This window comes from Pseudomicrostroma glucosiphilum (assembly GCF_003144135.1).
Source record: "Pseudomicrostroma glucosiphilum strain MCA 4718 unplaced genomic scaffold BCV69scaffold_10, whole genome shotgun sequence".
Lineage (NCBI taxonomy): Eukaryota > Fungi > Basidiomycota > Exobasidiomycetes > Microstromatales > Microstromataceae > Microstroma > Microstroma glucosiphilum.
Window position 1 is genome coordinate 588136 of NW_020289922.1, and position 26653 is coordinate 614788.

The 26653-nt window shown below is 56.5% G+C and overlaps 11 protein-coding genes across 11 annotated transcripts; 5 read left to right on the forward strand and 6 right to left on the reverse strand.

The window, feature by feature from the left end:
• Positions 1–3451: 3451 nt before the first annotated feature.
• Positions 3452–3873, forward strand: BCV69DRAFT_235830 (hypothetical protein; the record flags this gene model as incomplete). The annotated part of the gene is made up of 2 exons (XM_025489912.1): positions 3452–3632; positions 3722–3873. Coding segments are annotated over 2 exons (333 nt in total), but the record flags the coding sequence as incomplete, so codon positions are not given.
• Positions 3874–3965: 92 nt separating this feature from the next.
• On the forward strand, positions 3966–4789 carry BCV69DRAFT_35880 (hypothetical protein). The gene has a single exon (XM_025495219.1). It carries the CDS (start codon positions 4246–4248, stop codon positions 4717–4719), a length of 474 nt encoding a protein of 157 aa, XP_025347007.1. The 5' UTR covers positions 3966–4245; the 3' UTR covers positions 4720–4789.
• BCV69DRAFT_35862 (hypothetical protein) lies at positions 4790–5775 on the reverse strand. Its single transcript, XM_025495218.1, has one exon. It carries the CDS (start codon positions 5445–5447, stop codon positions 4860–4862), a length of 588 nt encoding a protein of 195 aa, XP_025347008.1. The 5' UTR covers positions 5448–5775; the 3' UTR covers positions 4790–4859.
• A 265-nt stretch (positions 5776–6040) lies between these two features.
• Positions 6041–6750, reverse strand: BCV69DRAFT_283953 (hypothetical protein). The gene has a single exon (XM_025492874.1). It carries the CDS (start codon positions 6635–6637, stop codon positions 6104–6106), a length of 534 nt encoding a protein of 177 aa, XP_025347009.1. The 5' UTR covers positions 6638–6750; the 3' UTR covers positions 6041–6103.
• Positions 6751–7101: 351 nt separating this feature from the next.
• On the reverse strand, positions 7102–8122 carry BCV69DRAFT_250522 (adaptin ear-binding coat-associated protein 1 NECAP-1; the record flags this gene model as incomplete). Its single annotated transcript, XM_025490385.1, has 5 exons — positions 7102–7226; positions 7304–7511; positions 7613–7755; positions 7861–7903; positions 7943–8122. 5 exons carry the CDS (start codon positions 8120–8122, stop codon positions 7102–7104), a joined length of 699 nt encoding a protein of 232 aa, XP_025347010.1.
• Positions 8123–8256: 134 nt separating this feature from the next.
• BCV69DRAFT_313589 (P-loop containing nucleoside triphosphate hydrolase protein) lies at positions 8257–11032 on the forward strand. The gene is made up of 2 exons (XM_025495039.1): positions 8257–8859; positions 8939–11032. Exons 1-2 carry the CDS (start codon positions 8356–8358, stop codon positions 10976–10978), a joined length of 2544 nt encoding a protein of 847 aa, XP_025347011.1. The 5' UTR covers positions 8257–8355; the 3' UTR covers positions 10979–11032.
• A 113-nt stretch (positions 11033–11145) lies between these two features.
• BCV69DRAFT_261384 (hypothetical protein) lies at positions 11146–14538 on the reverse strand. The gene is made up of 4 exons (XM_025490695.1): positions 13635–14538; positions 12794–13548; positions 12387–12711; positions 11146–12303 (listed from the first exon to the last, which is right to left on the reverse strand). The coding sequence occupies exons 1-4, from the start codon at positions 14422–14424 to the stop codon at positions 11171–11173; spliced, it is 3003 nt and encodes a 1000-aa protein (XP_025347012.1). The 5' UTR covers positions 14425–14538; the 3' UTR covers positions 11146–11170.
• A 115-nt stretch (positions 14539–14653) lies between these two features.
• Positions 14654–18322, forward strand: BCV69DRAFT_283957 (P-loop containing nucleoside triphosphate hydrolase protein). Its single transcript, XM_025492875.1, has 3 exons — positions 14654–15249; positions 15343–17822; positions 17940–18322. Exons 1-3 carry the CDS (start codon positions 14763–14765, stop codon positions 18147–18149), a joined length of 3177 nt encoding a protein of 1058 aa, XP_025347013.1. The 5' UTR covers positions 14654–14762; the 3' UTR covers positions 18150–18322.
• Positions 18293–20802, reverse strand: BCV69DRAFT_283958 (hypothetical protein). Its single transcript, XM_025492876.1, has one exon. The coding sequence runs from the start codon at positions 20764–20766 to the stop codon at positions 18370–18372; it is 2397 nt and encodes a 798-aa protein (XP_025347014.1). The 5' UTR covers positions 20767–20802; the 3' UTR covers positions 18293–18369.
• Positions 20803–21116: 314 nt separating this feature from the next.
• Positions 21117–24742, forward strand: BCV69DRAFT_313593 (hypothetical protein; the record flags this gene model as incomplete). Its single annotated transcript, XM_025495040.1, has 3 exons — positions 21117–22178; positions 22250–24364; positions 24440–24742. The coding sequence occupies 3 exons, from the start codon at positions 21117–21119 to the stop codon at positions 24740–24742; spliced, it is 3480 nt and encodes a 1159-aa protein (XP_025347015.1).
• A 167-nt stretch (positions 24743–24909) lies between these two features.
• On the reverse strand, positions 24910–26514 carry BCV69DRAFT_283959 (DUF500-domain-containing protein). Its single transcript, XM_025492877.1, has 4 exons — positions 26362–26514; positions 25875–26204; positions 25574–25763; positions 24910–25466 (listed from the first exon to the last, which is right to left on the reverse strand). Exons 1-4 carry the CDS (start codon positions 26413–26415, stop codon positions 25027–25029), a joined length of 1014 nt encoding a protein of 337 aa, XP_025347016.1. The 5' UTR covers positions 26416–26514; the 3' UTR covers positions 24910–25026.
• Positions 26515–26653: the final 139 nt, after the last annotated feature.

Genomic DNA, 26653 nt, shown 5'->3' on the forward strand with positions numbered 1-26653 from the left:
AGTGAGGGGAGGGATTGCAGGCCCTTCGACCATCGCCAGTGGGTCTGGCAGCCGGAATTCAGCGCAGAGGCTAGGGAACAGCAGTCCGTCACAGAGGAGGTCCGATCTGTACGACGACAGCAGAGGAGCACGACGTAGTGGTATCGCTTCCGAACGGGACTGGCAAGAGCGAACCGGCTCAGATGATTTTGAGACCAGCTCTACCCAGAGAAATCGGGGCCAAGAAGGTGAGGACCGTAGTGAAGCTGCCATTCGGGCTCTGTGTATGCTAACGCGGTACGTCTGATCAATTGCAGGCTCTAAGCTCCTCATGTCTACGGACAGACCAAAGAGGCCTCCACAAAGTCGGCCACTGGACTCGAGCTCGGAGGATCAGCCACAATACCGCAATGCCAGCAACAATAGGAGTCGGCAGGCCTCGAATGGGTCTAGAGCCGGCCAGGCTATCAATATCGAAGACAGCGATGAAGAGAGTATCAGAGAAACAGAGGCTTCCACTTCCCGTCTCCCGCTCAGAGAGAAGTCCCCCGCTATCTCGCCACCGAGCGAGAGAGGGCAGCCAGACAGAGTGGGGCTGCGCAGTGCACACGAAGCTGAGCAAGGATACGGCGTCAAGAGGAAGAAGTCGGCTGACTCCGTTGGAGAAGGATCAGCGGCCAAATTGCAGAAAGAGACCGCCGCGTTCCAAAGGAAGGAAGAACCGCCCCCAGCTCACGACGAAAGCACCGACGAGCTTGATTTCCTCTCAACCTCGTACAAATTTCCTCAGTCTTTCAGTCCTGAGCAACCGACAGAGAAACGTGTAGCCAGCAGAATGGGGCTCAAAAGTAGACGTGAGCACCTGGGAAGCACAACGCAGCTTTCGGGGAGTCTGGCGTCAACGAAAAGGAGCACAGTGTCTGAAGCCAAACGCGATGTCACCGGTGCATCGCGGCTCGCGTCAGAATCACAGCTAATGCTCGAGCAATTCCGTGTCGGCGACATCGATGCCAAGCTTCCGAAAGATATTCCGGTGATCAAGTATTGGAACAACAAGAAAGAGTTCACTGTACAGTGGACTGACACCGACGGCCGCGGTTCGGTCAAGATCGTCGTTGCAGACCTACAGGACGTTCAAGTAGCAAGGCCCGAAGCTTCAAACAAGCTGTTGATCTGGCTTGCTGTAAACCCAACTAGTCAGACCGCCAAGGCGGTCAAGAGCGCCTTCCCTCTATGGGACGCAAAGAGCTCTTGTGCAGCCCTAAGCTGTCTTGCTGCGGAGTCAGAAGCAGATTACCTGGCCTTCCGAACTTGGCTCAAAAGTGGGACTCCCGGGGAATCTTTCGCCAATATAGATGCATCAGCTGTCAAAGCCCTCTTGGGTCGGACTGAAAGCTGCGTCAACACGAAGCGAAAGACAAAGGACTACATCTCGAGACAGTCCATCAGCGAAAGCAACAGCCCACCACGCCTCAAATTGACACGTGAAGGAGTAGCTCCCTCGGCAGGCTATCCCTCGACATCGCGTACTCCCCGAGATGACACTGGCAAAGCCGCAGCATCGTCTACGCAATTCTCCCCAACGACCGTAACAAGCACCAGACCGAAGGCTCGGCCTATCGTCTCGATCTCAGCTCCGGCGCGGCAGACTCGGAGCACGTCTGGTGGTCAGCCTCTCTATCTACCTACGAAAAACGGTGACATGTCCGCCGCCGCTGCAGAGCCGCCTCGGCGCAGACCAGAGCGCACGACGGATGCACTCAAGCTTAGATACCCATTCGACGGCCCCGGCTCAGTATCTGTGTTTGAATCTGATTGTGACCGACTGGAAGAGGGAGAGTTCCTGAACGATACCCTGGTAGAATTTGGCCTGAAGATCCACTTGGCGAGTCTCCAAAAGAGGAATCCAGAGCTGTACAACAGCATGTACGTCTTCAATACTTTTCTCTACCGCCAGCTCACCAAGGTCCGCGGGAAGCAAGACGCTGGCTATCAACAGGTCAGAAAGTGGACTGCCAAGACGAATATCTTCGACAAAAAGTTCCTCGTGCTGCCCATCAACGAGAATCTGCACTGGTATCTTGCCATCGTCATCAACCCTGGCAAAGCACTAGACTTTGTCAAGACCGAGGATGAGGACACAAGCAGCGGCGAAGGTGTTGGGGTCAAGACTCGCGGCAAGCAGAATGGCAGCCGAAGGTCGTCTCTTGCGGAGGAAGAGAAGAGTACCCGGCCTCCAAGCTTGGCTCGGTCCGAGACTTTTGGTACCCCTGAGCTACCTCTTGACAAGGGCAAAGAGGCACAGCTGCTCGAGATACAACAAGACTCCCCCAAACTGGTTCCGGAAGGTCTGCCGGTCCCGGCAGATGACACTGGCGTAGAGGCTTCATACAGTCAGATGAGCATCGGAGGGCGGACGGTACCAGAAGAGCGGGTTCCAGAAGCAAGGCACATTGACGCTGACATTTTGGTGGATGGCAAAGCAACAGGCCAACACAATGGCTTCGAAGACGACGTGAAGGACGCTATTCAATATATGGAAGAAGACACAAAAGTCGAGAGCACGACGACTCCGCAAGGGACACCACCCTCATCGAATCCACCTCCTTCGGAACCGGAGCCAGTCACCGCCCAGTCGCAAGACGCTCGCGTAGTCTCCAATGAGCCGCGGTCGAGTCAAACAGAGTACATACCGACCGGGCTAAGTGGCGCGACCTTTGCTCTTCAATCTTTCCTCAGCTTTAGCGAGCCAGAGGGCCAACAGCAGAATGAAGCAACTAGAGCAGTCCAGTACGAATCGACCACCGATGAGAACAGCCTTGCTAAAGCTGCTGGAGAGGGTAACGTGATCGCCATCAGCGACGACGAGGACGAGAGCCCAGACAAGGATATGTCAATGCAGGATGTCTCATCGGTCTCGAACATCGACAACAAGGGCCGTGGTACGTTGTTCGGTGGTGGTCCGCTCCCTTCATCCTCGCTGGATACGCTGTCGCCGTCACCTCCTATGCCGGCGAAGAAGGCTCCCGCTTTGATCAATCCGGGTGACTCAATGAACAAGTGGCAACAGAGACAGTCGCCGCCGCAGCCAGCCAAACGCAGCCTTGCTTCCGCCAGCGGCTCCAAGTCAGGAGGAACAGCAAGTGCAGCCAGCTTCTACGGGTCGAAATCGGCCACGAAGAAGTCGAACGGCGCCTCTGCAGCCACATATGAGAAGCCAGCGGCTCCTGGCAAGCGGAGGCTGAGCAACAAGCGCTTAGCTGTGAGCTCGGAAGACGAGGAAGGCGAGGTCTCTGTGCCTGAGGCTTCTCAAGAGCCGAGGCTGCCAATTCGGGTGAGAAGGCTGCCCTCGGTAGACTTGTCTTCTTCTAATGAAGCAGCGCAACCGGCTAAGCAAAAATCTCAGCGGGCGCCCAGTGCTAGTGCTTTAGCTAATGTCGCCAAACGGCGAGAGCAGCTGGAGGGGCTAGTCGTTCTCACCTTTGACTCCTTAGGAGGTCGACATCCTGCCGTCCAGACGGCGGTAAAGAACTACCTCCGAAACGAAGCGTGGGACAAGAAGCAGCTGCGCATCGATCCTCAGCCTGCGTACATCGACGTCAATGTGCCTGGACAGAGCAACTGGTGTGACTGTGGACTGTTTGTGTTACTCTGTGAGTTGGGCGCTCATGTGGGAAGGGGCGATACTGTAATGGCTATGTGCTGACAATACCGTTGACAACCTCCTGGACCCTGCCTCCAGACTTCGATCGCTTCTTCTCGAACCCTTCACTGTTCGTCAACGAGATCATTCCCGAGCGCGACGACGAAGCCGAAGCCTGGCAAGCCGAATCTGCCGGTCAAGCCCGTAGGAATCTGCGCAAGCTCGTTGATGGTCTCAGTGCCGAGTGGCTCGAACGGAAAAAGAAAGTCGACGAGGAGGCTAAGGCTGCGGGTAAAGGCAGCGGAGATGAAGGAGCTGAGGGGGACTCGCAGAGTGATGTCGAGGTGGTGCCAGAGGTCAAGGCGCCTTCAGAGAAGCCCGCTGAGACTGGTGCGACAGCTGTGCCGCCAGTGCAGGGTGAAATAGGGCAGGAGAAGGAGGACAAGGACGCAGAAGAGGAGAGGGACGATGCATCAATGGAGGCGCACCCTTCTACCTCGCCTGTATAGCATCATCATTGCCTCACACTGGATACAACCTTACAATACCACCATGAGCACCTTTGCCGCACAATCATACTTTTGCCCAATCGTCTTTGCGGAGTTGCCTGGAAATCAGGGTCCATGTGGAGGGCAATCTCGTCTGCGAGAATTGTGGCGCTAGAGTCCTTCCCGCTCTTGACGATCTATTCTCCAGATTATCAACTTCCCACTCATCGTCCTGGGTTCCAGCTTCGCAGTAGCTATGCTTCCACTCCCCTGGTCTGCGCTACTGAGGGCTCCGAGGTTAGGCGCAGCTGGGCCTGCCGGTCTACCTCAAAGGATTGCACCGACAATTACGAGGCTCAACTCGAGCAGCAGTACCACATCTCCTTTCAACAGCAACGATGTCGCCGACTGCCCTACCAAGTCCGAGGCCGCTCAACCCACCAGCACTGCTTCTCAGCCCTCCACCGAGCAGTCAGTCGGCACAGAGCCTGCGACCGAGCCACCAAAGCGCAAGCTTACCATTGCAGAGCAGGATGCGCTGGCTTTCAAGCAGCTGGACGATCGAGAGGGCTCAGGGGCGGGCAACGAGATTCTGGATGGAGAGTATGAGAAGGGAATGACGAGGAATACGAGGAAGAATCAATATAGAGTCATTTGAAATTCGGGAAACAGCGCTGGGCGCTAGACGCAATGCGCAATGCGCAAGACATCAACTATTGGAGGGAGACAGGAGGGTTTCCATCTCCACCTCATTCAACCCATCGAACTTCGAGCCTGGACATTCCACCTAGATCTCGCTTCGCACCAGGCTTAGCGTGAGGTGGCTGCGCTCCCGGAGCCTGCGCTCTGGCTCTTGCCTCCTCTTCCTCCTTCTTCTTCCTCTCTCGCTGCCTACGCCAAGTCATGTAAGTTGCGATCCCGCCGATTCCCGAGAGGAGTATACCAAGTACGCCGAGACCACCCACGGAGTTCCTCCACTCTGGTGGATGGCGCATCAGTGCTCGCGATTCAAGAGGGGTGTTGACATCGTCTACATCCTTGGTGGCCAGAGGTCTGGGTGAAGTGGCCGCTCGCTTCATGATCTGCTCGTCTGGAGAGTGATGAGCTCTCATCGAAAGCCCAGAGAGTACGGTGCTCCTGGCACTCTGTACATCCTGGATGTCACGACTGGTGGTGGGCACCTGCGCCTCTGCCATTGCCGCCGTCGTGGGGTCCTGATATCCAGATCCTGACTGGCTCCTCTCGTACAAAGGCAGCAAAGCTGGAGGAGGAGAGGGAAGCGAGGCTACGCCGTGGATGAGGAGAAAGAAGGAGACGGACAGCTGTGACCACTTCATCTCGGCTATTGAAGATCAATGGATCAGATGATGACGTGCAGCTGGGAGGCTTTTGGCAAGGGTACAAAACGTCTTCTTGAAGACGACAGTCAATGAGTCTGCGAGGGATCTCGCTGTCACGGGCGATGATAGTGATAGGGCAAGGGTAAAAGTGGAGCACAGCTGAAGTTCAGGCATGGAAAAGGTCAAATACCTTGCGTCTTTTAACCTTTTCTCGTCATGCTAAACAACAGTCGCAATACAATGTCGAGAAGTCCTTCTTCTTGCTTGGTCTTCTTTGCTCGTTTGCTAAAGGCAAGGAAGGGTGTAGTATTTCGAACTTCTGGCGACTTTTAACCAGGAGCAACGAGCAATTGCGAATGCGAATTTGGAACTGTAACCCTCACGGTTAGAGCATTTGAAATCGTAACCCTTGCAGTCAACAGCATTTGGAAGTGTGACCCTTGCGGTTAGAGCATCTGGAACTGTGACCCTCCCGGTCATAGTATTTAGCATGGTTCGTTCAAGAGGGTTAGCAACGAGAAGATGGGTGCGAGTGATCACAAATCGCAAGGGAAGAATCAATATAGAATTCTCCGAGGCAAACAAATCTGGACAAATGTGGAAACATGGTAGAGGCATCATGAAACCCATCGAACCTCTTTTGCCACCCTGTATCAACATCCCATGCACCAAGGTCCATCTTGCGGCGCCTGTACGACGGGATGTTGCACACCCGGAGGCTGCGCTTTGGGCTTCCCCGCCTGCTGCTGCTCTTTTTTCCTCCTCCTATCACGCTCCTTGAGCCAAGCCTTGTAAGAAGCAAGCCCGCCAATGGCCGTCAGGACCGTACCGATGATGCCGATTCCCACGAGGGGCTTCTTCCAATTTGCTGGGGCGCGCTCTGGACGAGCTGGTGATCGTGAGAGGAGAGGAGCGTTCGCTTCACTTGCATCATTGGTATCATGGAGTCTTGGCGAGGTGACAAATCTTCGTCCGACCTGGAGCACGATGCTCCTGGCACTCTGGAGATTCCCACTCCCATGACTATTGGCAGGCGCCTGCGCCTCGACCGCGCTCGTGGGGTTCTGATGTCCAGACTCAGACTGGCTTCTCCAGACTGAGGGCAGTAAGCCTGGAGGCGGCGTGGGTAGTGAGGCTACGCTGTGGATGAGGAGAAACAAAAAGACGACCAACTGGGAGCACCTCATCTTGGGCTATGGAAGGTAGAGGGTTCAAACGTGGAAATGTAGCTGGGAGCAGTCGAGCTCGCTCAAGTAAGAGCCCTCGGGTGGGTGACGTCGATAAGTGATGCGAGGAGCTGGACTGTCACGGGCGATGGCAATAAAGGGGGGTGGGGTGGGTTTGAGCACAGCTGAGATGCATAAAGAGAGTGTCGCCGCCTGCTTTGTGACCTTATACTACCTGTCACCTGCCTTGTGCCAACGAGCACCTATATTAAGGCTGGCAAGCGCAGCAGCGCATTGCCCTCGCAATCAAGCTTGCAAGCACACGATATGGTTTCACAGCAGCGCCAGCAATTCATTGTGCTGCTTTTGCTCAGCTACAAGGTGCTCTGCATACGCTACACACATCGTTTAGTACCGCTCTAGCTATTGTCTGTATATACACAACCCTCTTGCTCTTCGACTAATTGCTCTGCTCTCGCAAGTCTTTATCCTCGCCGACTAGGCGGGGGTGGGAGCAACCCTCCACCTCCTAACCCACCGAATGCACCGCCCCCTCCCGATGTATTCGAGTCGCGGATCTTCCTTCCTCCAGCACCAGGAATTTTGATGCCTGTGGTCCGGCGGAAGAGGGAGGAGAACGATGAGTTCTGTGCGCTCCTCATCATAGAGTCCATCTGTACCACTCACTAAATGTCTGCCCCTGCTTCAAGCTCAGATCCTTTGCCCCTTCCTTGGGTATGTGTATACTAGTCCCACTCTCCCCGCCCCCGAGGAGATCCCCCGAGACGGTCTCCCCTTTGCTTGCTGCCTCGTGTGCGAGCTTGGCGTTGCGTTGCCGCTTGACCCAGTCCTGCAGGGCGACATTGAAGTCGAAGGAGTCGGAGCGATCCTCGAACTGCAAGGAGAGGAACGAAGCAGGACAATCAGCTGGATGAGAAAAGGTCAAGGAGCGAAGATATTGCGCCTTTAGCTGTCGCACTTCTTGGAGGTACTCACGCCCATGCCGATGTAGGCCTTCTTCTTGTTACCGGTCGTAGGGTCTTGCGATTCTACCCGTAGAACAAAGTACCGGGATGAGTCTAGGACAGCCTCTACACTGTTTCCTGATATGTCGTAGGGACACAGAGCAAAGAGCTCACCTGTCAGGAGAGGCAGCAGACAAGAGTGATGAATGTTTAGTCTGCACCTCCACAATGGTCGTATCACACTTCACCTTCCTTCAGATGCTACGCTACGCTACTGACCACTGTCTGCATCCTCCAATCTAATCTCACACTTTCCCTCCCTCTTCTCTCCTCCCACATCGTCGCTACCACCCACAACGACTTCGCTCTCCACCACTTTCATCCTTCCCTTCCAGATGGCCGTGCTGGCCAGATCTCCCGTCTTGGGATCAGACCAATCCGACGCCTTATACCCTGCTGTGGAAGAGGCGCGTGGAGGGATACGGTACACGTACACCAGCCGTGTCTGGAAGAGGGTGGAGCTGTAGTCGAAGCCGGACATGTTGAATGAGTGGAGAGGATGGTATCGATACAATACAATTGGTATCCACGTCAGAGTGTCGATCGAGGTGTTGATCTCCACGCCGGCGATTCCGGCGTCGTCGGCTGTCGAATCTCGCCTCTTTCCGTGTCGCGCTCGGAAGAGAAGGAGAGATGATGATGATGGTGATGGTGACCACCTTACCTTCTCTCTCTTCTTCTTCCTACCATCCCACTTAGGTCCACATTCCCACCATGACGCGGGACATCAAGGTGACGCTGGCAGGCGATGCCGACGTGGGCAAGTCCTCCCTGGTCACTGCCCTGGTCCGCGACTCGTGGTCCTCGTCGGTGCAGCGAGTCGTACCCGAGATCCTCCTCCCTGCCGATGTCACCGAGACGGGGGTGAGCACACGTATAGTCGATACTGCCTCTTCACCCGCACAGAGGTCACACTTGGAATCATCACTGCGGTCATCGCATGTCATTATCCTGGTGTACTCCATCGAGGCACCTGCGTCTTTTGATCGGATACCCACCTACTGGCTCCCCTATATCCGCTCGTTGGGGATCAATGTCCCCGTGATACTCGTGGGAAACAAGATTGACCTCAGAACAGAGGCTATGCTGAATACCAACGAGGCACTCGAAGATGAGCTCGCGCCTGTCATGGCAGAGTTCAAGGAGGTGGAGAGTTGCATTGAAACGAGCGTGAAAGAGGGGATCAATGTCAGCGAGGTATTCTACTTTGCACAGAAGGTGAGTAAGACTATCGGGCAATATTACAAGGGAGGGGCAATGCTCTCTGAGCTGACACTTCTGATTCCGCCCCTTGCAGGCCGTGCTGTATCCTACCGCTCCCCTATATAATAGCACATCTCACACGCTCAAGGAGCCGTGCGTAGACGCTCTCAAGCGCATCTTCAAGCTCTGCGATTCAGACAAGGACAATCTCCTGAGCGACGACGAGCTCAACGACTTTCAGAGGAGATGTTTCGGTGCGCCACTACAACAACAGGAGCTAGAAGGCATCAAAGAACTCGTCCTCGCAGCGCCAGTGTCAAGTAGACCTTCCCATCCTGACTTGAGGGAAGGCGGTGGCAGGTTGTCCACGGGAGGTCGCAGCGCTGCCTCTTCTGTCTCGGGAGCTAGCTTCAACGGCGATACGAGCTCGATTTACAGCAGTCATTACCACCCTCACCTGCGGGAAGGAAAGCTTACCCTCGCTGGCTGGCTCCATCTTCATACCCTCTTCATCCAACGAGGACGGTTAGAGACGACGTGGGCCGTTCTGACTTCGTATGGCTATTCGCAATCTCTCACACTTTCCCCAGACTATCTCAACCCTCCATCATTCTACGTCCCCTCGGACTGCTCCGTCGAGCTCTCGCCCTACGGCTACTCGTTCCTCACGGACATCTTCGAGGTGCACGACAAGGATCGGGACGGGGCTCTATGCCAGGAAGAGCTGAGAGAGCTCTTTGAGACTGCTCCTGGCGGAAGACATCCCTGGGAAGGCAGTGGATTCCCAAATACGACGGTGACCAACGAACATGGGGCGGTCACACTGCAAGGCTGGCTCGCACAATGGAGCATGACTACATTGCTCGACTATAAAGTAACGCTTGCCAATCTGGCGTACCTTGGGTATCCCAACTTCGTACTCGGGGGAGGGAGCACAGCAGGGGGAGCCGGCCCTTCAAGTCTGGGGTCTGGCCAGTCATCTGGCAGCGGCTCAGGCTCTTCAACACATACATCCTCTCCGCCCCCGACCACAACGGCCCTCAAGCTGACAAAGCGCAACACCCGTCGACTCTTTTCTCCATCCTCCTACTATCCATCTTCCTCCTCCACTTCGCCCAACAACTCTACCTCCTCTACTCAAAAGAAGAAGAAGAAGAAGGGCGACCCAGCCGAGCGCTCCGTCTTTCTAGCCTACGTCGTCGGTCCTCCCGGCTCTGGAAAGAGTTCCCTTTTGCGCGCAATGGCAGGCAAATCATTCCAATCGCACTACGAGCCCACCAGCCATACCCACTCGGTAGTGAGCGCAGTAGAGCAAGAAGGAGGGACGGAGCGCTACCTCGTCCTCCAAGAATTCGGCTCACGCTATGAAGGCGATGCCCTCCGTTCTGCCAGCCGATTAGCAATGGCAGACGTGATCCTCTTTGTGTGGGACTCTTCCGACACGAATTCCTTCAGCTACATTTCCAACCTACGTCAAAAGTACCCGGCACTCGCCGGCTTACCCAGCCTTTTTGTCGCCACAAAGGCAGATTTGGATTTGGCACAGCAGAGGCATGAAGTTCAGCCGGACGTGTACTGTCGTAAGCTGGGCCTGGGGCGTTTCTCACCCATGCACGTCTCGGTGCTCGAGGGTATCCCCTCGACAGTCTCAGGCACAGGAGGTGACGACCTAGTAAGCGGAGTGGGCAGCGCAGCAAATGGCGATGTGGGCATTGCAGGCAGGCGTGGAGGGCTCACAGAGCTGTATTCCGTCACCTGTCTCATTGCCCAAGACCCGCGAGGGTCAGGCGCTATCCCCGGTGGGGGCTCAAGGAGGAGCGGTAGTGGCCTCATGCCTGCCTCTACGGGAGGAAAAGTCGCAGCTGCTCTCGGCTTAGTTGCACTTCTGGGATTGGCGGGGACGGGGGCGTACTTCTGGATGGGAGCGGGAGGGGGAACCGGAGCTGGATCTGCATCAAGTGGAGCAGGAGGAGGAACAGGCACGGGCGCAGGGGGTGCAAGAGGTAGAATGGGCAGTGTACCAGGTGGTGCTGGTGCTGGTAGGATAGGTACGAGCACTACCAAGGGGTCCGGCGTGGGCGTAGGTGTAGGGACGGGAGCCCTCAATTGGCTGCGGAAGAAGACGGAGCTGTAGAAGGTTGTTGCGGGGTAATTGATGCAATGCAGTAACATGCCACTCCTTTCCCACTTCCCTGCTGTCCTCTGCCAAGCGTCAGGCGCACGAATCCCTCGATGAGTGACGATAAGTGATGGTCATCTATTCCCCCCTCTCCTGATCTCTTTCCCCGCTGCCCCCACCCCCTCCATGAATCAATCAATCAATCAATCAATCAATCAACCCCCTCCTCCTCATCCTCTCCTCCCTCTCCCTCTCCTCTTCTTTTAACCTCTCCTCCTCCTCTACCCTTCTAGCCCGCTTGGCCTTTGCCCTACTAATTTTTCTAAATCTAGATCGAACTTGAATCCTTTCTTCTTCCAAGTGGGGAGCAAGACGGCAGAGGGCAAATTCTTCAAGGAGGAGAGATTCGGTGCGCTGTTGGTGCTGTTGGGAGGGGGAGAGGGGAGGGAGGGATGATCGCTTGGGAGCGCAGGAAGTGGGGTTGGCTTCTTCGCCTTTGCCCTCGTCTTCTCCGTCTTCTTCTTCTTCCTCGACGTCTTCCTCCTCAGCTGCCTCTTCCTCAGCAGCAGCAGAGGTGCTTGAGCGCTCTTCAAGTTGCTGCCGTGTGCCCTGTTCCTGCTGCAAAGGCAGTCGCAAGTCTTGCTCCTCCGACTTGGAGGATTGCTTGCGGAGATGGCGCTCCCCAATCTTTGGTCGTCGCCGGTCGCTCTTGCCCTTGCCCTGTCCCTTTTCTCCATCCAAAGCCAGCGCCGCCTCCTTGTCCACCTCCCCAATCGGGCTCGGACTTCCAAACAGCGGGTCCCTCCCCGCTGCTCCAATCTTGGGGAAAGCAATGACATCTCTGATAGATGCGCTTTCCTTTTCCGTCAACAAGCTGACCAGCCGATCAAATCCCAGTGCAATCCCTGCATGAGGGGGACATCCCGAATCCAATGCCCCGAGCAAATGGGCAAAACGGCCTACTTCCCCCGAGGAGAGTTGGTGGATCGAGCGAAGGATACTCTCTTGTAGATGGGCAGAGTGGATTCGCACTGAACCGCCGCCAATCTCGACACCGTTGAGGACAAGGTCGTAGTGTTGACCGCGGATACGACGTAGCCAGCTTTCGAAGCCCGCGAGGACTTTTCCTTGCTCATCAGGAGATGAAGAGGGAATAGAGGCGAGAGTGCTGAGGATACGTTGTAGAGCGGGAAGATGGGAGTGCATGGGCGCTGTGAAGGGATGATGCGTTGAGGCCCAGCGACCACCGGAGAGAGCAGCCTTGTCAGAGTCGGCACGGGTGAATAGCGGGAACTCGGTGATCCAGAGGAAGTGAGGATGGGTAGGTAGTGTGGACCAGCCTGGGCGAGAGAAATCGATGCAGCAGTGAGCGTTGATCTCACCTGCTGCTACCTTATGACATACTGCACGCTTCTTCACTCACCTTTGTGCAAGACTGCATCTCTCAGCCTGACCCTCAAGTCACCCAACTCCGTCGAATCACCAACTGAAGGGTCTCCTCTCCTCTGTATCCAAATCTGCACCTCCTCATCCATCTCAGCCCCCACCTTGCTACTCTGCCCCGCCTGGGGCAGATCAAAGCGGCCCTTTTCAAGGGCGAGCTGAATCTGCTTCGCAAGGACTTCGACGTCAACTTCGTCTGGGGAGAGACCTGTGTCGGATAGGTAGGAGCGGAGAAGGGCAGATTTGAGGAGCAGGAGCTGGGCGATTGCGTGCGGTGCTGGATGGAGGGCCTTGAAGCGTTCCAGCTGTTCACAAAGAGCAGAGACAGAGCAATGAGCCGGGTCAGATCAAGAGGAGGTCCTAGCTTGGCAGTGCGTCAGTACTCACATGTCCAGTTCCGCCTGACTTGTCCCTCGTCAGCTCTATGGCCTCTTTGCGACTGAAAGCCTGACCGCTCCTGGGCCCTCTGAAAGCCAGAACCTCCAACGTCCCTGCCTTTTCTTTCATGAGCTTGACGTCTTCCTCGTTGCCGACTTCATCATCTACGTCGCCCTTGAAATAGTGCTTTTTTAGTCCAGCAGCAAGATCGACAATCTCTAGGGCGAAGCGCACGTCAGGCTTGTCTACGCCGAAGCGTCGCATTGCCGCCTCGTACGTCATGACGCGGAAACCGCTCGACGACCCGTCTTCACCGTCAGGGAGAACATCGACGCCTCTCGCCGCTTGCCAGATCGACCTGACCATTCCTTCCACCACTCTCCGCACTTCTGACCCTCCCATCCTCCACCCAGAAGTATCCCCAGGCTCACCCTGTCCACTGACAAAGGCCATTTCGAGATCGATCTGTGTGAACTCGGGCTGCCGATCTTTCCTACTAGATTCGTCCCTAAAACACTTTGCAAATTGGTAATACTTGTCTGTCACGCCAGACGCCATGAGAATCTGCTTGGGCTGTTGAGGCGATTGTGGGAGGGCGTAGAATGTGGGAACTTGGGTGACCAGCTCGGCTAGGTAGGCAGAGGAGCCTTCGGAGACGTCTGTACTTGTACGGAGGGCAGAAGGAGAGCGGGTGGGAACGAGGAACTCGCGAGCGCCTTCTGGTGTGGACCGTAGGAGTAGAGGCGTCTCGACTTCCGTAAAGCCTGCCGCAGGACGAGGGTGAGGACGAGACTTGATCAGCTGCCAGAAGTGCAACGCAATGTGTGTGTCTTCTTTGACTCTCTCTCACCTTGCCGAAATAGTTGATCCCTGACTGTATGCGCCACCAGACTCCTCAGCCTGAGGTTGTCCGTCAGACTTTTCCGCCTCAAGTCGAGATATCTATACTGTATCCGTGTCTCTTCACTCTTTGGCAGCTCATGTTCCTTCTCTGGGTAGAAGGGCAGCTGAGCCTTGGCAGGGTTGAGGACTTGCCAAGATGTAACGCGTACCTCGATCGATCCCGATGGAAGGTCCTTGGAGAGGATCGTACCCTCTGGCCGTGCCTCGACTATGCCTTCGATGTGCACCACAGACTCGAGTGGAAGAGAGAGGAGTGTGTCGTCCTCCCCTCCTCCTCCTCCTCCTCCTCCTCCTGATCCTTGCGAATGCTGCGCCTTGAGCTGTACTGAGCCAGTGGAGTCTCTGAGGGAGTGGAAAGACAGCTCAGAGTTGACACGGCGGGAAGAGGCGAGCCAGCCTGCTATGACAACCTCTCTGCCCACGTCGGAGAGGCTCAGGCTGCCGGCGGAGGCGTTCCGAGGTTTAAAGTAGCCATGGTACGCCTTGTCTTGAGGCGGAGGCCTAGACGTCCCTGCAGGTCTGGTAGAAGGAGAAGGGAGAGTGGTCTTTGATGAAGAAGATGCACATCTCCGTCTTGGATCCGGCAGCCTTTGGGCAGACGTCGAGGCCAACGACGAGGCCTTGAGGTGGCTTCCGCGTGCGATGTGCAGTACGGCAGGATTGGCCGAGACGTTGTGCAGGCAGGTGTGCGACGCCGCAAGCCTGGCAGTACATGACATGGACCTCGACAATGCCATCGTGCCGCAGTGCGATTGATGATGCTGAGCTCGACGACGACGACGATGACGATGTCTCTGCCTCTTCCTTGTTCTGTTGCTGCTGGTGATGGCTGCTTGGTATCCAAGTGATCCACCGCCATTCACGGAAAGCGCCTCCTTTGCTTCCTTTCCGAAGATCCCTCTTTTGATTTTTGGCCGATTTTGCCGCGGCATCTGCTTTCCTTGGTCCCTTTCCGCCAAAGGTGCGTCTTCCTACTCCTCCTCCTCCCTCCTCCTCCTCCTCTTGACCTCGATGTGTACGCCATCTTACACTTGGTAGATTCTCGATCTGCTCAGCATCAACTGGAAATACTGCCATGTCGGCGCAGTCCTCCATTCGCTCTTCACCCGAGGCAGCGCCTACCATTGCAGGGCCATCGCGCCTGGCAATGGTTGCTCCTACCATCCCTTCCTCTCCGCTCAAACGGTTGCCTGCCTCTGTACAGTCCTCTCCATCCAAGAGGTCTCGCAATGAGGACAAGGACAGTAGAGAGAGCAAAGCCAATGGAGTGAGGACCCCCAGCTTCAGCTCGCCTATTCGAAACGGCAGTAAGAAGGTCAGACTTGATGGGGAGACATGCAGAGCAGGAAGAGAAGCAGGAGGAGGAAGCAAAGGCGGAGGTTTCGTTAATGCTCCAAGCAACGGGTCAGCAAACCATGCTCTGACAGCATCCGTCGACGAGAGTATCATGAAAGTCAGGCGTAGTCTGCCTATATGGTCGGCTAGGGACGCCATTGTACAGAGGATAGGGCAAGAGGAGACGGTCATTCTCATGGCAGATACAGGTAGTGGAAAGAGTACACGTGAGTAAATGTGGAGTCAGAGACATGACAAAGCGATGATTGTAGCTGATCTTCGTATCCTTCTGGGTTTCGTATATCTCTGCCTCTTGATAGAGATCCCACAATTCTTGCACGAAGCGGGCTTCACTTCTACCTCCACCAGCACCGAGCGCCTCCGGCTGATCGGTATCACTCAGCCCCGTCGAATGGCCGCCCTCTCCCTGGCCAAGCGAGTAGCTCAAGAGCTCGGAACCTCTGATCCAGGTGAAGATGATGGCTCCTCCCGCTCGAAGTCGCTCGTGGGCTTTGCGATCCGATTTCAGGACCGCACTACCAAGCATACCAGGATCAAATTCATGACGGATGGTTGGCTGCTGAGAGAATTCGTAAAGGCTTCTGCGAGCTTGATCAAGGCGGGTACTACCCTCGAGCAGATCAGTGACCCCAGCCATGAGTCTCTTCTACCACAATACTCTGTTCTGATCATCGACGAAGCACACGAGAGGACCGTTCGGTCTGATTTGCTGCTCGGGCTAGCCAAGAGGATCCAGAGAAGAAGGCGAGAACTGAGAAGAAGTTGGGAACATCGTCGGAACGAAGGGCAGCTACGGGACGGAGAGCCAGAACCCGAGCTGCTCAGGATGGTCATCATGAGTGCTACGATCGATGCTGAGCTCTTCAGCAACTTCTTCGCAACGGAGAGCGATCCGAAGAGCCGGGCTTCGCATGCTGATGGTTTTCCGCAGAGTGCGGAAGGAGGGCTGATACCAGCACCTGTGCTATATGTAAAGGGCAGGACCCACCCTGTCACACTTCAGCATCTACGACAGCCAGTGGAGGACTGGGTCGATGCAGCGAAGCGACAAGTCCTGCAGTTGCACGTCTCGAAACCCTGTGGCTCAAGCAATGGCACTGCCGGCGACATTCTCATTTTCGGCACAGGAGCAGAGGAGATCGAATCGCTCTCTGCTGGACTGCGTCAGCTGAGCGAGCATCTGCCCACCTGGGCCAGCGATCAAGAGAAGATTACGGGCAGGCCGCACTCCCTTGCGAAGTTGCTTGTAGTGCCTCTGTATGCCGCACTTGGGAGTAAAGCGGTGGCCCAAGTGTACAAGCCTACTCCACCTGGCTATAGGAAAGTAGTCGTAGCAACGAACATTGCCGAGACGTCCGTCACAATTCCTGGTATCCGCTACGTAATCGACTGTGGTCTGGCAAAGGAGCGGATGCACATCTCTGAAGTCGGCCGGACGGGTGGCTCAGCTACTCAGACGACTCCTTCGAGCGCTTCTGGTGGCTCTTCCGCGGGCATCGAAACTCTCACCACTCGAGCCATCTCCAAGTCGGCAGCGATGCAGCGAGCGGGACGAGCGGGACGAGAAGCACCCGGAGAGTGTTACCGACTTTACCCCACCTCGGCGTTCGACGCCATGGAGCCGACTACGTTACCAGAGATTCATCGCTCGAACCTCGGCTCAGTGGCACTGGACTGTTTCTCTGCTGGGGTGGACCCGAGAGAGGTGGAATGGGTGGAAGCGCCGCGCGAGGGCAAGCTGAGGGACGCCGTCCTCGGCCTAGCCAGCATGGGCGCACTTGAGCCCGTCGAGGATGCCCAAGGCACGAGAAGATTGGCACTCACTGCGCTAGGTAGAAAGATGTCTCTCCTCCCCCTCGCGCCGCAATTCTCCCTCTTGCTCCTCACCGCCGCGGAGCACTACGGAGAAAAGACGGTCCGCCAGGCACGCGATCTCGTTGCCATCCTCTCGTCGGAGCGCAACATCTTTGTCGATGCAACCATGTACGCTTCTGGCGACAACGTCAAGGATAGGAAGAGCTCTTCTAATGGCAGCGGAGGTGTAGGTGGGATCAGGGGAGAGGCAGATAAGATGCGCGAGGAGATGGAGTTGTTGGATCTAAAGAGAGCAGAGGCGGAAAAGGCCAAGAGGATCTTCCGCCATCGCAGTGGAGATCATATCACTATGCTTCGCGCATTCTACAAGTACCTCAGAGTCAAGGCGGAGTATTACATCGAGGCCGGTGCTGCTGCCGGTGCGGGCGGGCATAGCAACGGTGATGGCAAGACCCACGGCCGAAGAAACGGAGCAAACTCCTCTTCCTCCTCCCCCGAGTCTAGACTAAAGCAATGGTGCACAAAGCACTACATCAATCTTCGCAGCATGAAGGAAGTCGAAGATGTCCGAGACCAGCTCGTGGGCATTTGTCAACGTGCAGGGATTCGTGTGCAGGAAGAAGAGCGGGAAGATGAGGAGGAGGAGAAGAAGAAGAAGAAGGCGGTACAAGGCAAGAGGAGAAAGAGGGTCCTTTCTGGTCTGCAAAAGGAGGAGTCTGACTCAAATCCGGACGAGAACGAGGAGATCGACGACGAGGGAGATTTTCCCTTGCTCGTCACCCGCGGTTCACGCAACAATGGCGCACGCCTTGGTGATGAAGAGGACGAGGAAGAAGGAGAAGAGGATGAAGATTACGAGTCCCTCCTGCGTTGCCTTGTGCAGGGTCGTTCGGACAGTAATGTCGCAGCGCGAATGGATGAGGGGGAGCACAAGGGTCACTTCAGACGAATCTTGGGGAATGAGGTGAGTGAATGGAAGCCAAAGTGGAGAGGGACGTAGTGAGACCGGATGGATGGGAAGCGCTGAGTGCTGATACTTCTCTCCCTCCTTCCACTTACTTACTCTACACTCTACTGGTAGATCTTTCGTCTTCACCCAACATGTGCCCTCTCTCCTCGCAACCTCCGACCTTCCTCTTCTTCTAGTGGTGGCAGTGGCAGCAGTGGAGCAAGGGGCTCCGCACCCAAGTATATCCTCTTTGAGGAGTTGCAGTACACTGCTTCTCTCTATGGACGGTGTGTGAGCGAGGTTCAGCTAGAGTGGTTGAGCGCTGCGAGGGGTGAGAAGTGAGAGTGAGGATGAGGGGGGCGGATGGTGGTGCCGGTGGCGGTGGCGGTGGTGGTGCGAAGAGGACGCAGTGAGATGAGGTATGAGGAGTAGGATGCAACACAATGCGATGCCGTGCGATACATTGCGAAATCTGTTTCTTCGTGGCAAAACAGAGGTAATTCTATAGATCTAGATGTAAATATGGATATGAACAGGGTATGATAAGAAGACGAAGCAAGCACTACTCTCCCTCTTCCTCCCCCTCTTCCTCCTCCAACTCCAATACCTCCTCTTCCTCCTCTCTTCTTATCCTCTTCCCCCTCCCCTTCCCACTCCCCCTCGGCGCCGGCAATCCCTGCAGTTCCTCCTCTTCAAACAACCTCCTCACCTCTCCCTGACTCAACTCCACCCCGTGTGCTCCGCGCAGGTGACGAGTCACGTCGTACAGACGGGCGAAGCGGAAGGGACAGGCTTGAGGGTCCGTGATCGTACTTGCATCCGTACTTGCGGCTACGGAGGTCGTCGAGGGGACAGAGGTTGAAGGTGCAGAGGGCGCAGAGATAGAGGCTGGATTTGAGTCCGAATTCGAAGTCGTGCGTGTGCTCAAGGGCAAGCGAGACCAAGGGCAAGGCAGAGCACGTGGGCGTTTACGACGTGTTTGTGGTGTGGATGTAGGTGTGAGGGAAGAAGGTGGAACGTCGGAGGACGAAGGGATGGTGGTGGCGGGGTTGGTGGCGTAGCCGCGACCGGTGAGGAGGTCGATGAGACTCTCACTGCCTTGCTCGTCGTCACCTGACGCACCGACAGAGGTAGCGGTAGCGGCAGTGCCGGGGAACACCTCTCCAAGCTTTCTCTTTACCCTACGGGAGGCGATCATCGTGCTTGTGCTTGTGCTTGTGCGAGTACTACGAGCAGACCCAGGCAGCAGGCGTCGCCCGGCAGCAAAGACCGTCTCGCGATATTGTTCAGGAAGAGCACCTCCCCCCTGGCGAAAGACGTCGTCTTCTTCGTCTTCATCGAGTTCGCTTGGCGCTGATGCCTCGTCGCCTCGTGCTACTCCACTTGCCCCTGCCCCTTTCTCGTGCGTCTCTTCCTCGTCGCCATCCTGCTTCTCTTCTCGAGCGAGCACCGCAGCGCACTTGACTTCATGTCTTTTGAGAAGGTGCTTGTGTCCATAGGCCTTCCCGCAAAGACACTTGAAGGGACGATCCTTCAGGTGGGCGACACGGATGTGTGTCTGGAGGGAGTGCGAGGACTTGAAGGACTTGGAGCAGGGTGTACCGGACGAGGTTGACTCCGAGATGGCTGAGCCAGGCTGAGAGTGTCCGTTGGCAACCCGGGCTTCTGGCCGCCAGGTACAGTGGAAGACGCGCAGCGACCTGGAAGCCTTTGCGACGCCAGCGCCGACGTCATCTTCCTCATCACTCGAAGCTTCACACCAGTGTTGTCCCTGCCCCGACTCCTGAACTTCTGCATTTCTCCCCCTGTCCTTCTCCCTTTGCTTCTCTTCGTGCTCTTTCTCCTCATGCCGCCTCAAGTGCATCTTGAGATTCTCCCGATTCTTAAAGACCTTGCCATTGCAAGCGGCGTAGTGGCAGGCAGGTGGATGCGCTTCCCGCATGTGGCTCTGCAGAGCCGACCAGGTTGGGAACGTGAGGAGCTCAGGAGTACTCCTTGAAGGTGCAGGTGTAGGTGCAAGCGCTTCGGAAGAGGTTGGGTGTGGAAGGGCGCAGGTGTACCGGTCTTCGGCATGCGTCTTGAAGTGGGATTTACGCTTCGAGTTGGTAGGGAAGCGCTTCGTGCAGTCCGGGAAAGAACACGGGAAGGGTAGCTTGTTTCGTAGAGCGGCTGGTGTGCCCGCCCGCTTATCCTCCTCTTGCGCTGCCTCTGCCTCTGCAGTCGCAGTGTCATCCTCGTCGGCATGGTCGGTGTGGGCCTCCCAGACGTGTCTACGTAGTCTCTTCCTCTTGCTGAATGCTTGTGTGCACCCAGGCTCAGTACATCCGTACTGTCCAGATCTTCTGTTGTCATCGTCCTCATTATCGCCTTCTTCCCGCTCTATATCGGTGGCGCCGGCATCATGTACGCCCTCTACATGGCGCAGCAGATGCTGGTTGGTCCAGAATCTTCGGCCGCACGCCTGCCCGCTCTCGAGGATGTGAGTGCAGAGGAACTTCTTTTCTTGCTCCTGCTGGTCAGCATCGAGGTGCGCTTTCCTCTCGTGCTCCAACAGCTTCGATCTTGTGCGGTATGCGGCGTTGCAGTCTGCATGAGAGCAAGCGTGCGGCCGCGAGTCGGTGTGGATGAGAAGGTGATCTTGCAGCTTTGCCGGGCGGGAGAAGGCCTTTGCGCAGTGTGGGCAGGTATGTGAGGGCCGCGAGGTACCTGCGCTTGGAGTACAGGATGTCGAGGTAGCATCTAGGGGAAGATCATCCAGTGTCGATGCGGATGAAGAGGCGATAGAGGAGGGCAAGATCGGCAATGGTGCAGCATCGAGGGAGGAGACGTCGCTGGGCGGCGATGGCTGCAGTGCAGATTCAGACTGGTAGGACGGTATCAGGCCCGAGGATACCTGTGAAGAGACACTGCGCCTGATCTCTACGCCTGGACGCCGCAGCCTGAACGTCGAGGCGGCCATTGCCGTGTGGGATGTGGATGCAATGGTAGCAGCATGTATTCCACAACATGCAGGAATTTCTTCCTTTCCGTCGAGGGAGTGGTGAGTGGGTGAGCGGGGTTCCAATGTTGGCCGGTATAGTCTTTGCGGGGAGAGGTTCCGTTCCGGGGCAGCAAGGCTCACTCACACGCCTCGCGCGCAATCCGCCCATGACGTCGGACGCAGGGGCCAAGCTTCCAGGCCCCGCCGCTCTGGGCGGAGCATTCACACCTTCCTCGTTTATTCCTGCAGCGTCACTATCGTACCATCAATCATACCCACCCTTCTCGACTTCATCACATCATTTGCTGCGGCGTCTTGCTTCAATTCAAATGTCCAAGAAAGCATCGGGCAATGGCGCCGCCCCGCAGCCAGTGCCCATGGGCGTCGCACCCGCACTCGGCGGCAACGATGGCGGCAATGCGCCCATTCCCATCATCAAGTTCGACGATGATCAAGATGGACAGCGAGATCGCAAGCTAGCATCACGAAAGGACTACAACAGGAGAGGAGGGAATGGAGGCAGCAGTGGTCGCACCTCCAAGAAGGCCAAGGCGGGTTTCTTTGCCCTCCTCACTTCTCTCGTCTTCCAGGCGGGAGTGGCTTACCTCCTCGTGGGAGCCTTTTGGTCGTGTCCGGCAACTTGGGGACATACAGACTACAATCCCAATGACAGCAGAGCTACGTGCAGGACTTTGGCGCAAGCCAAGTCTCAGATTGCCCCCGTCGTCACTCCTTACTACCACGCAGCACAGGCAAAGGTGGAGCCTTACACCAAGCCTTACATCGATGCTGCCTCGCCTTACTACCGGACAGCCCACAAGACCGCTCTGCCTTACTACAAGACTGCCAACAAGATCGGCAGAAGGTATTACAAGACCGCCAACCAGTTGAGCAAGAAGTACTACAATCGCAACATCGAGCCACTCCGCAAGCGCGCCATCAAGCGCAGCCAGGCCTTTGCCGATCCTCACCTCAAGGTCGCTCGGCAGCACTACAGCAAGCACGTGGAAACTCACGTTGTTGGCGCTCGCAAGGCCGTCAAGCCCTATCAGGATATTTACCGCCGCGATGTCGCCCCCGTGCTCAATGACGCCTACCTTCAGTCCCTAGCTGCGGGCACTGGAGCCTACCGAGCCTACAATAAGCACGCCCACCCACTCGTGCTCTCCTCTGCCAAGCACAGCCACTCTTTTTACGTCAATCACTTTGACCCAGCTGTGAGGAGGACATATGCGCTTTACATCCGACCACAGGCGGATAAGGCCCTGCAGAAGGTTTTCGAGTGGAAGTCGCATGCGATGAGTAGTGAGGCTATCAAGGATGCAAAGCGCTGGGCAAGGTTGGCAAAGAAGGAGGCCAAGGCAGTCGAAGATGAGAAGGTCGCTGAGGCAGTGAGTAGGCCGTTGCAAAGCCATGATGTTGAATCTTGAGCGGGGACTAACGTTTTCTGCTCTTCTCTCAGAAGATTTCCGCTGCGCATGCCGTGAACGATCCTAGTCTTCTTGATCGCGTCAATATTGCAAAGGACCAAGCTACCGGTGGACCTCTAGCAGCAGCCGACCCAGTAGCCTCGGCCGTCTCTGACGCCGAGGAGGAAGCCGAGCTCACCAGCACAAAGGAGCAGCTCGAGGCTTGGGAGAAGGGTCTCGCTGCGCTCATCGACGAAGAACACAAGCTCGTGCAGACTAGGTTCGATGAGATCCACGCTCGCTTTGCAGAGACGGTCCCTGAGAAGTTTGACGTATTAACAGAAGACGTTGAGATGGAGGTGGACGGCGTCTTTGCCCAGCTGGCCAAAGCCTTCCAGAAGGTGTCAAAGCGAGAAGAAGGGCCGGAGAGGACCGAGGCAGGCAAGGCCCTCGTCGAGAAGCAGCACGGCAAGCTCTCGCGCTCCAGGGAGAGGGCCGTCAAGTCACTCGGATCCCTCTTCGGTGAGCTCGAGGCAGAGGAGAATGCAACGCAGCGCGCATCGGTAGAAGAGGTGGAGCGCTTCATCGCCGAGGCCACAAAGGCGCACCGCTCCCTCATCAAGTCTGCCAAGTCTTCAAAGACTCGCGAGCAGTTCTCTAGCTGGGACGAAGGAATCGTGCCCCGTGCTCAGACCTTTAGCAAGGAGCTCCAATCGCTCAAGTCAGGCAACAAGAAGCTCACACGCGGAGTCGTGGGTGTCAGCGGTGGCAAGAAGGGTGATATCCAGCGCAAGATCAGCACTCTGCAGAGCTCTCTCGAGGGTCTCTACGATACCGCCCTTGCCGAGCTGGGAGCCTTTGGTGCAAAGGAGCTCAGTGCGCTCGGTGCCGCTGGCGCTGCTGCTAGTGTCCTCGAGTCCATCGTGGGCGGTACGAAGCAGTTGAGCGAGGATGCCCAGAACGTTCTCAAGGAAGCAGCCGGCTCACTGGGTGTCAGTGGCTCGGGTGCTGCCTCTCTCGTCAGCGCCAAAGCGAGCGAGGCATCTGCATCCGCCAGCTCGCTCTTGAGAGAAGGCGCCAAGAGCGTAGGTGTCAGCGTTGACCCCGAGACCCCCGGCGAGTACGTCGAGTCCGTGTACGAAGCTGCCAAGTCTGCCATGCCCGATACTGCTTCTGCCAGCTCCCTTGCAAGTGAGGCTTCTGCTTCTGCTAGCTCTCTACTAAGGGAGGGCGCCAAGAGTGTGGGTATCAAAGTCAACCCTGAGACTCCTGGAGAGTACATTGAGTCCGTCTACGACGCTGTCACTTCCGGTGTCCCTGGCTCCGCTTCGGTAAGCTCGCTTGCTAGTGAAGCTTCTGCTTCTGCCAGCTCTTTGCTACGGGAAGGAGCCAAGAGCGTCGGCATGTCGGTGAGCCCCGAGACACCAGGAGAGTACGTCGAGTCAGTCTACGAAGCCGCCAAGTCCGCCGTCGCCGGCACTGCCACTTCCGGCAGTCCTCTAGTCAGCAGCGCCTCATCCATCGGTAGCGAGTACTACGCCTCTGCCAGCTCCATTGCCCGTCAAGCAGCGCAGCGTGCCGGGGTGCAATTTGAGCCCGAATCAAGCGGAGAGATGATCGAGTCGATTGTGAATGAAATTTACTCCTCCGGCTCAAGCATCGGCAGTGTAGCCTCTTCAGTCGCATCTAGCGCCGCCTCCAACGTGGCCGACAAGGTTCCAGTAGACTTCGACACGAAGCAAGCAAGCAAGATCCTCTCGGCCGCTTCCGTGGGCATGTCATCCTCAGCAACCGCCCTTGGCTCCTCAGCCAGCTCTGTCGCTCGCTCTGCAGCGCAAGCAGCAGGCCTTAACGTGCAGCCCGAGTCTCCAGGAGAGTACATCGAGTCCGTCGCTGGTCTGGCAACAGATGGCGCTTCCTCCCTGGTTGGCGAAGCCTCATCTGTGCTGCACCAGGCGACACGCAGCTTAGCCTCCGCAGTGGGAGTAGAAGCCACACCCGAGACCCCAGGAGAGTATGTAGAGAGTGTACTCGATGCAGCACAGGGTGCCGCAAGCGATGCAGCAGCCGCAGCAGGGTCCGTCTACTCGCGTCGTGGAAGAGTGGTGAGCAGCGCTTCCTCCCTTGTGGGAGAAGCAGCCAGCTCAGCTTCCTCTCTTGCGTCGCAAGTGAGTAGCAGCGCCTCTTCCCTCGCTCCAGCAGGTGGCCAAGTAGGGAGCTCTGCCTCTTCTCTTGCTTCACAGGCAAGCAAGAGCGCCGATTCCCTCGCGTCAGAAGCAAGCAGCAGCGCTTCCTCCCTCTCACGGCGTGGACGTGTGATCCTCAGCTCTTCCTCGGCCGAAGGAGCAGTAGGATCCGTCGCCTCGGACGCTTCTTCCCTCCTCTCCTCCCTCGGATCAGAAGGTGCCGATGCGCTCCACCAGGCTACGCGCTCTGCCAGCTCGGCGCTAGGCGCTTCTCCTACCCCTGAGACGGCAGGAGAGTATGTTGAGGCGGCGGTTCAGGGTGTGAAGGGGGTGGTGGATCGGGTGAGGGAGGAGTTGTAGTGAGAGTGTGAGAGGAGTTTAGGTGATGGCAGAGGGAAAAGGGTATGGATGATGGACGGATGGAGGAGCTGGAGGCTATTCTACAATGCAACATAATGCATCTTTTTGCTCTCTACTTTGATCGAATGGGCTGACTAGCTCGCTCGCTCACTGACTGCATGACTAGCTCACTACTCCCGCCGAATGCTATAGCATATCTCTGAATAATTGTTCGAATGACAAAAAATGTGCTTACAGTATCACTAGTGCCTCACATCCTCACCGCCCTCTGTCCTCCGTCGGCATCAGGGCTGATCAGCATCGAAGACGGTCTTGTTTCCTTTTTCCGCACCACTTCCAGTAGTAGCAGCTCCTCCAGCACCTCCAGTAGCAGCAGGACTCGTGGATGGAACGGCTCCTGCGGGTACTTCGTATGGCGCTTCTCCCGTCTGTCCACCGACACCGGCACTGCCAGCACTACCGTAGCTCTGCTGGCCATGTCCTTGCTGCATCGATGCAGCATATCCTCCCTCTGCCGAAGGTATATAGCTGGCTTGTCCCACTCCACTCTCATCAACTGCCTCGGCTGCCTCAATGACTTCATAGAGTGCACTTGCTGCTTCTGGTGCGGGAACTTTTCCTGTAAGGAGGTCGAGGGCGGGGATGGGTTGACCGTAGAAGTGGGCATTGGCTTCTTTGCGCTCCACGAGGACCGTGCCTTCTAAGGAGAGGCCTGCGAAGAGACCTGCTCATGGGAGAGGGAGGAGCGGGTAGGTGAAGATGGGCGGTCAGATGCCTAATCCCTAATGATTGGGGTCTGTCCTCTTTCTACCTCTCTCGTCTTCAACTCACCCTTGGACCTAGAATAGCTGAACATGGGTGCCGGGTGAGCGATAGCTGCATTGATGGCCCCACCCGTGCCGATGGGTCCTGCTGCTGCGCTCAGACTTCCACCAATCTGAAGGTTGCCAGCCATTGCAAAGGAGCGGACAGCGTCGGGTGAGTTCATCACTACAACGAACTCAGAGAGGTCGGCGCCGATCTGTACGGGATAAGGGGTGAGAGGAATAAGGGTAAGCACTGGGGTGCATCTTACCACGAGTCGAGTCTGCTACTGCCACTGCTATTCCCCACCCCTGTACCTCGTACTGACCTGGAATCCCACACCCACACCTCCCGTCGCAATACAACTCGGTGCACTCCAGCTCCCATCTGCCAATCTCGCCACAACCACACCGCTCCCCACTTTTCCACTCCAAAGGAATCCCGCTTTCACCACACTGAACACTGCCAGACCTTTAGCATTCTCCAATACCGCCTTGGGAATAGCATTGAGAGCTGTGTCGGGGTGTTGAGGATCGGCGAGGAAGGACTGGAGGATGGTAGAGGCACGCTCGCATTCCTTTGGGAGGGAGAAGCCGGCTTTGGCTAGCTGGGCTTGCTCAGAGAGTTGGCGAGAGGTCTGCTGGGCAAAGGCGGTGGCCTGGAGGGGGTAAGGTGTGAGGGGAGGAGTGGTGGTTCGTGAATAAGTATACGACTGTCAGGAGCAGCTTCTCGATGTTTGCTACCATAAGAGCATCAGAGTGGCATCTCGCCATCACCACATCTTCTCCTCGTTGCCGCCCGGCCTGTATGCTCACCTGAATGCCTGCCTTGTTGGCCGCGGACTTGAATCGCTCTAAGTAATTCTCCATGATGTGTGTCTGGGTGTGTGGGAGGGCAGAGTGTATGCTGTGACTGCCGCCTGAGGAAGAGGGCGTGCTGCGGCTGATTGGTCGTCGTGGTGATGATCGTCTGTACGATGGAGTGCGATGGCGATGGTCTCTGCCCCTGTTTGGTATCTGTGATTGGCTGTGTGTGGTGTTTCAGCGGCCGTTGCGTGGCTTGACTTGCGCGCTCGCACGTCCCCGCGTCCTTTTGCCCCGCACGCAC

Coding starts and splice junctions, on each gene's coding strand:
- BCV69DRAFT_35880 (XM_025495219.1), top strand. CDS start 4,246: ATGTGGAGGGCAATCTCGTCTGCGAGAATTGTGGCGCTAGAGTCCTTC.
- BCV69DRAFT_35862 (XM_025495218.1), bottom strand. CDS start 5,447: ATGAAGTGGTCACAGCTGTCCGTCTCCTTCTTTCTCCTCATCCACGGC.
- BCV69DRAFT_283953 (XM_025492874.1), bottom strand. CDS start 6,637: ATGAGGTGCTCCCAGTTGGTCGTCTTTTTGTTTCTCCTCATCCACAGC.
- BCV69DRAFT_313589 (XM_025495039.1), top strand. CDS start 8,356: ATGACGCGGGACATCAAGGTGACGCTGGCAGGCGATGCCGACGTGGGC. Junction 8,860..8,938: donor TATTCTACTTTGCACAGAAG/GTGAGTAAGACT, acceptor CGCCCCTTGCAG/GCCGTGCTGTATCCTACCGC.
- BCV69DRAFT_261384 (XM_025490695.1), bottom strand. CDS start 14,424: ATGGCATTGTCGAGGTCCATGTCATGTACTGCCAGGCTTGCGGCGTCG. Junction 12,712..12,793: donor AGTCAGGCGGAACTGGACAT/GTGAGTACTGAC, acceptor CTTTGTGAACAG/CTGGAACGCTTCAAGGCCCT. Junction 12,304..12,386: donor AGATGCAGTCTTGCACAAAG/GTGAGTGAAGAA, acceptor TCTCTCGCCCAG/GCTGGTCCACACTACCTACC.
- BCV69DRAFT_283957 (XM_025492875.1), top strand. CDS start 14,763: ATGTCGGCGCAGTCCTCCATTCGCTCTTCACCCGAGGCAGCGCCTACC. Junction 15,250..15,342: donor AGGTAGTGGAAAGAGTACAC/GTGAGTAAATGT, acceptor GCCTCTTGATAG/AGATCCCACAATTCTTGCAC. Junction 17,823..17,939: donor GACGAATCTTGGGGAATGAG/GTGAGTGAATGG, acceptor CTCTACTGGTAG/ATCTTTCGTCTTCACCCAAC.
- BCV69DRAFT_283958 (XM_025492876.1), bottom strand. CDS start 20,766: ATGGCCGCCTCGACGTTCAGGCTGCGGCGTCCAGGCGTAGAGATCAGG.
- BCV69DRAFT_283959 (XM_025492877.1), bottom strand. CDS start 26,415: ATGGAGAATTACTTAGAGCGATTCAAGTCCGCGGCCAACAAGGCAGGC. Junction 26,205..26,361: donor CCAACAAGGCAGGCATTCAG/GTGAGCATACAG, acceptor TACCCCCTCCAG/GCCACCGCCTTTGCCCAGCA. Junction 25,764..25,874: donor GTGTGGGTGTGGGATTCCAG/GTCAGTACGAGG, acceptor TATCCCGTACAG/ATCGGCGCCGACCTCTCTGA.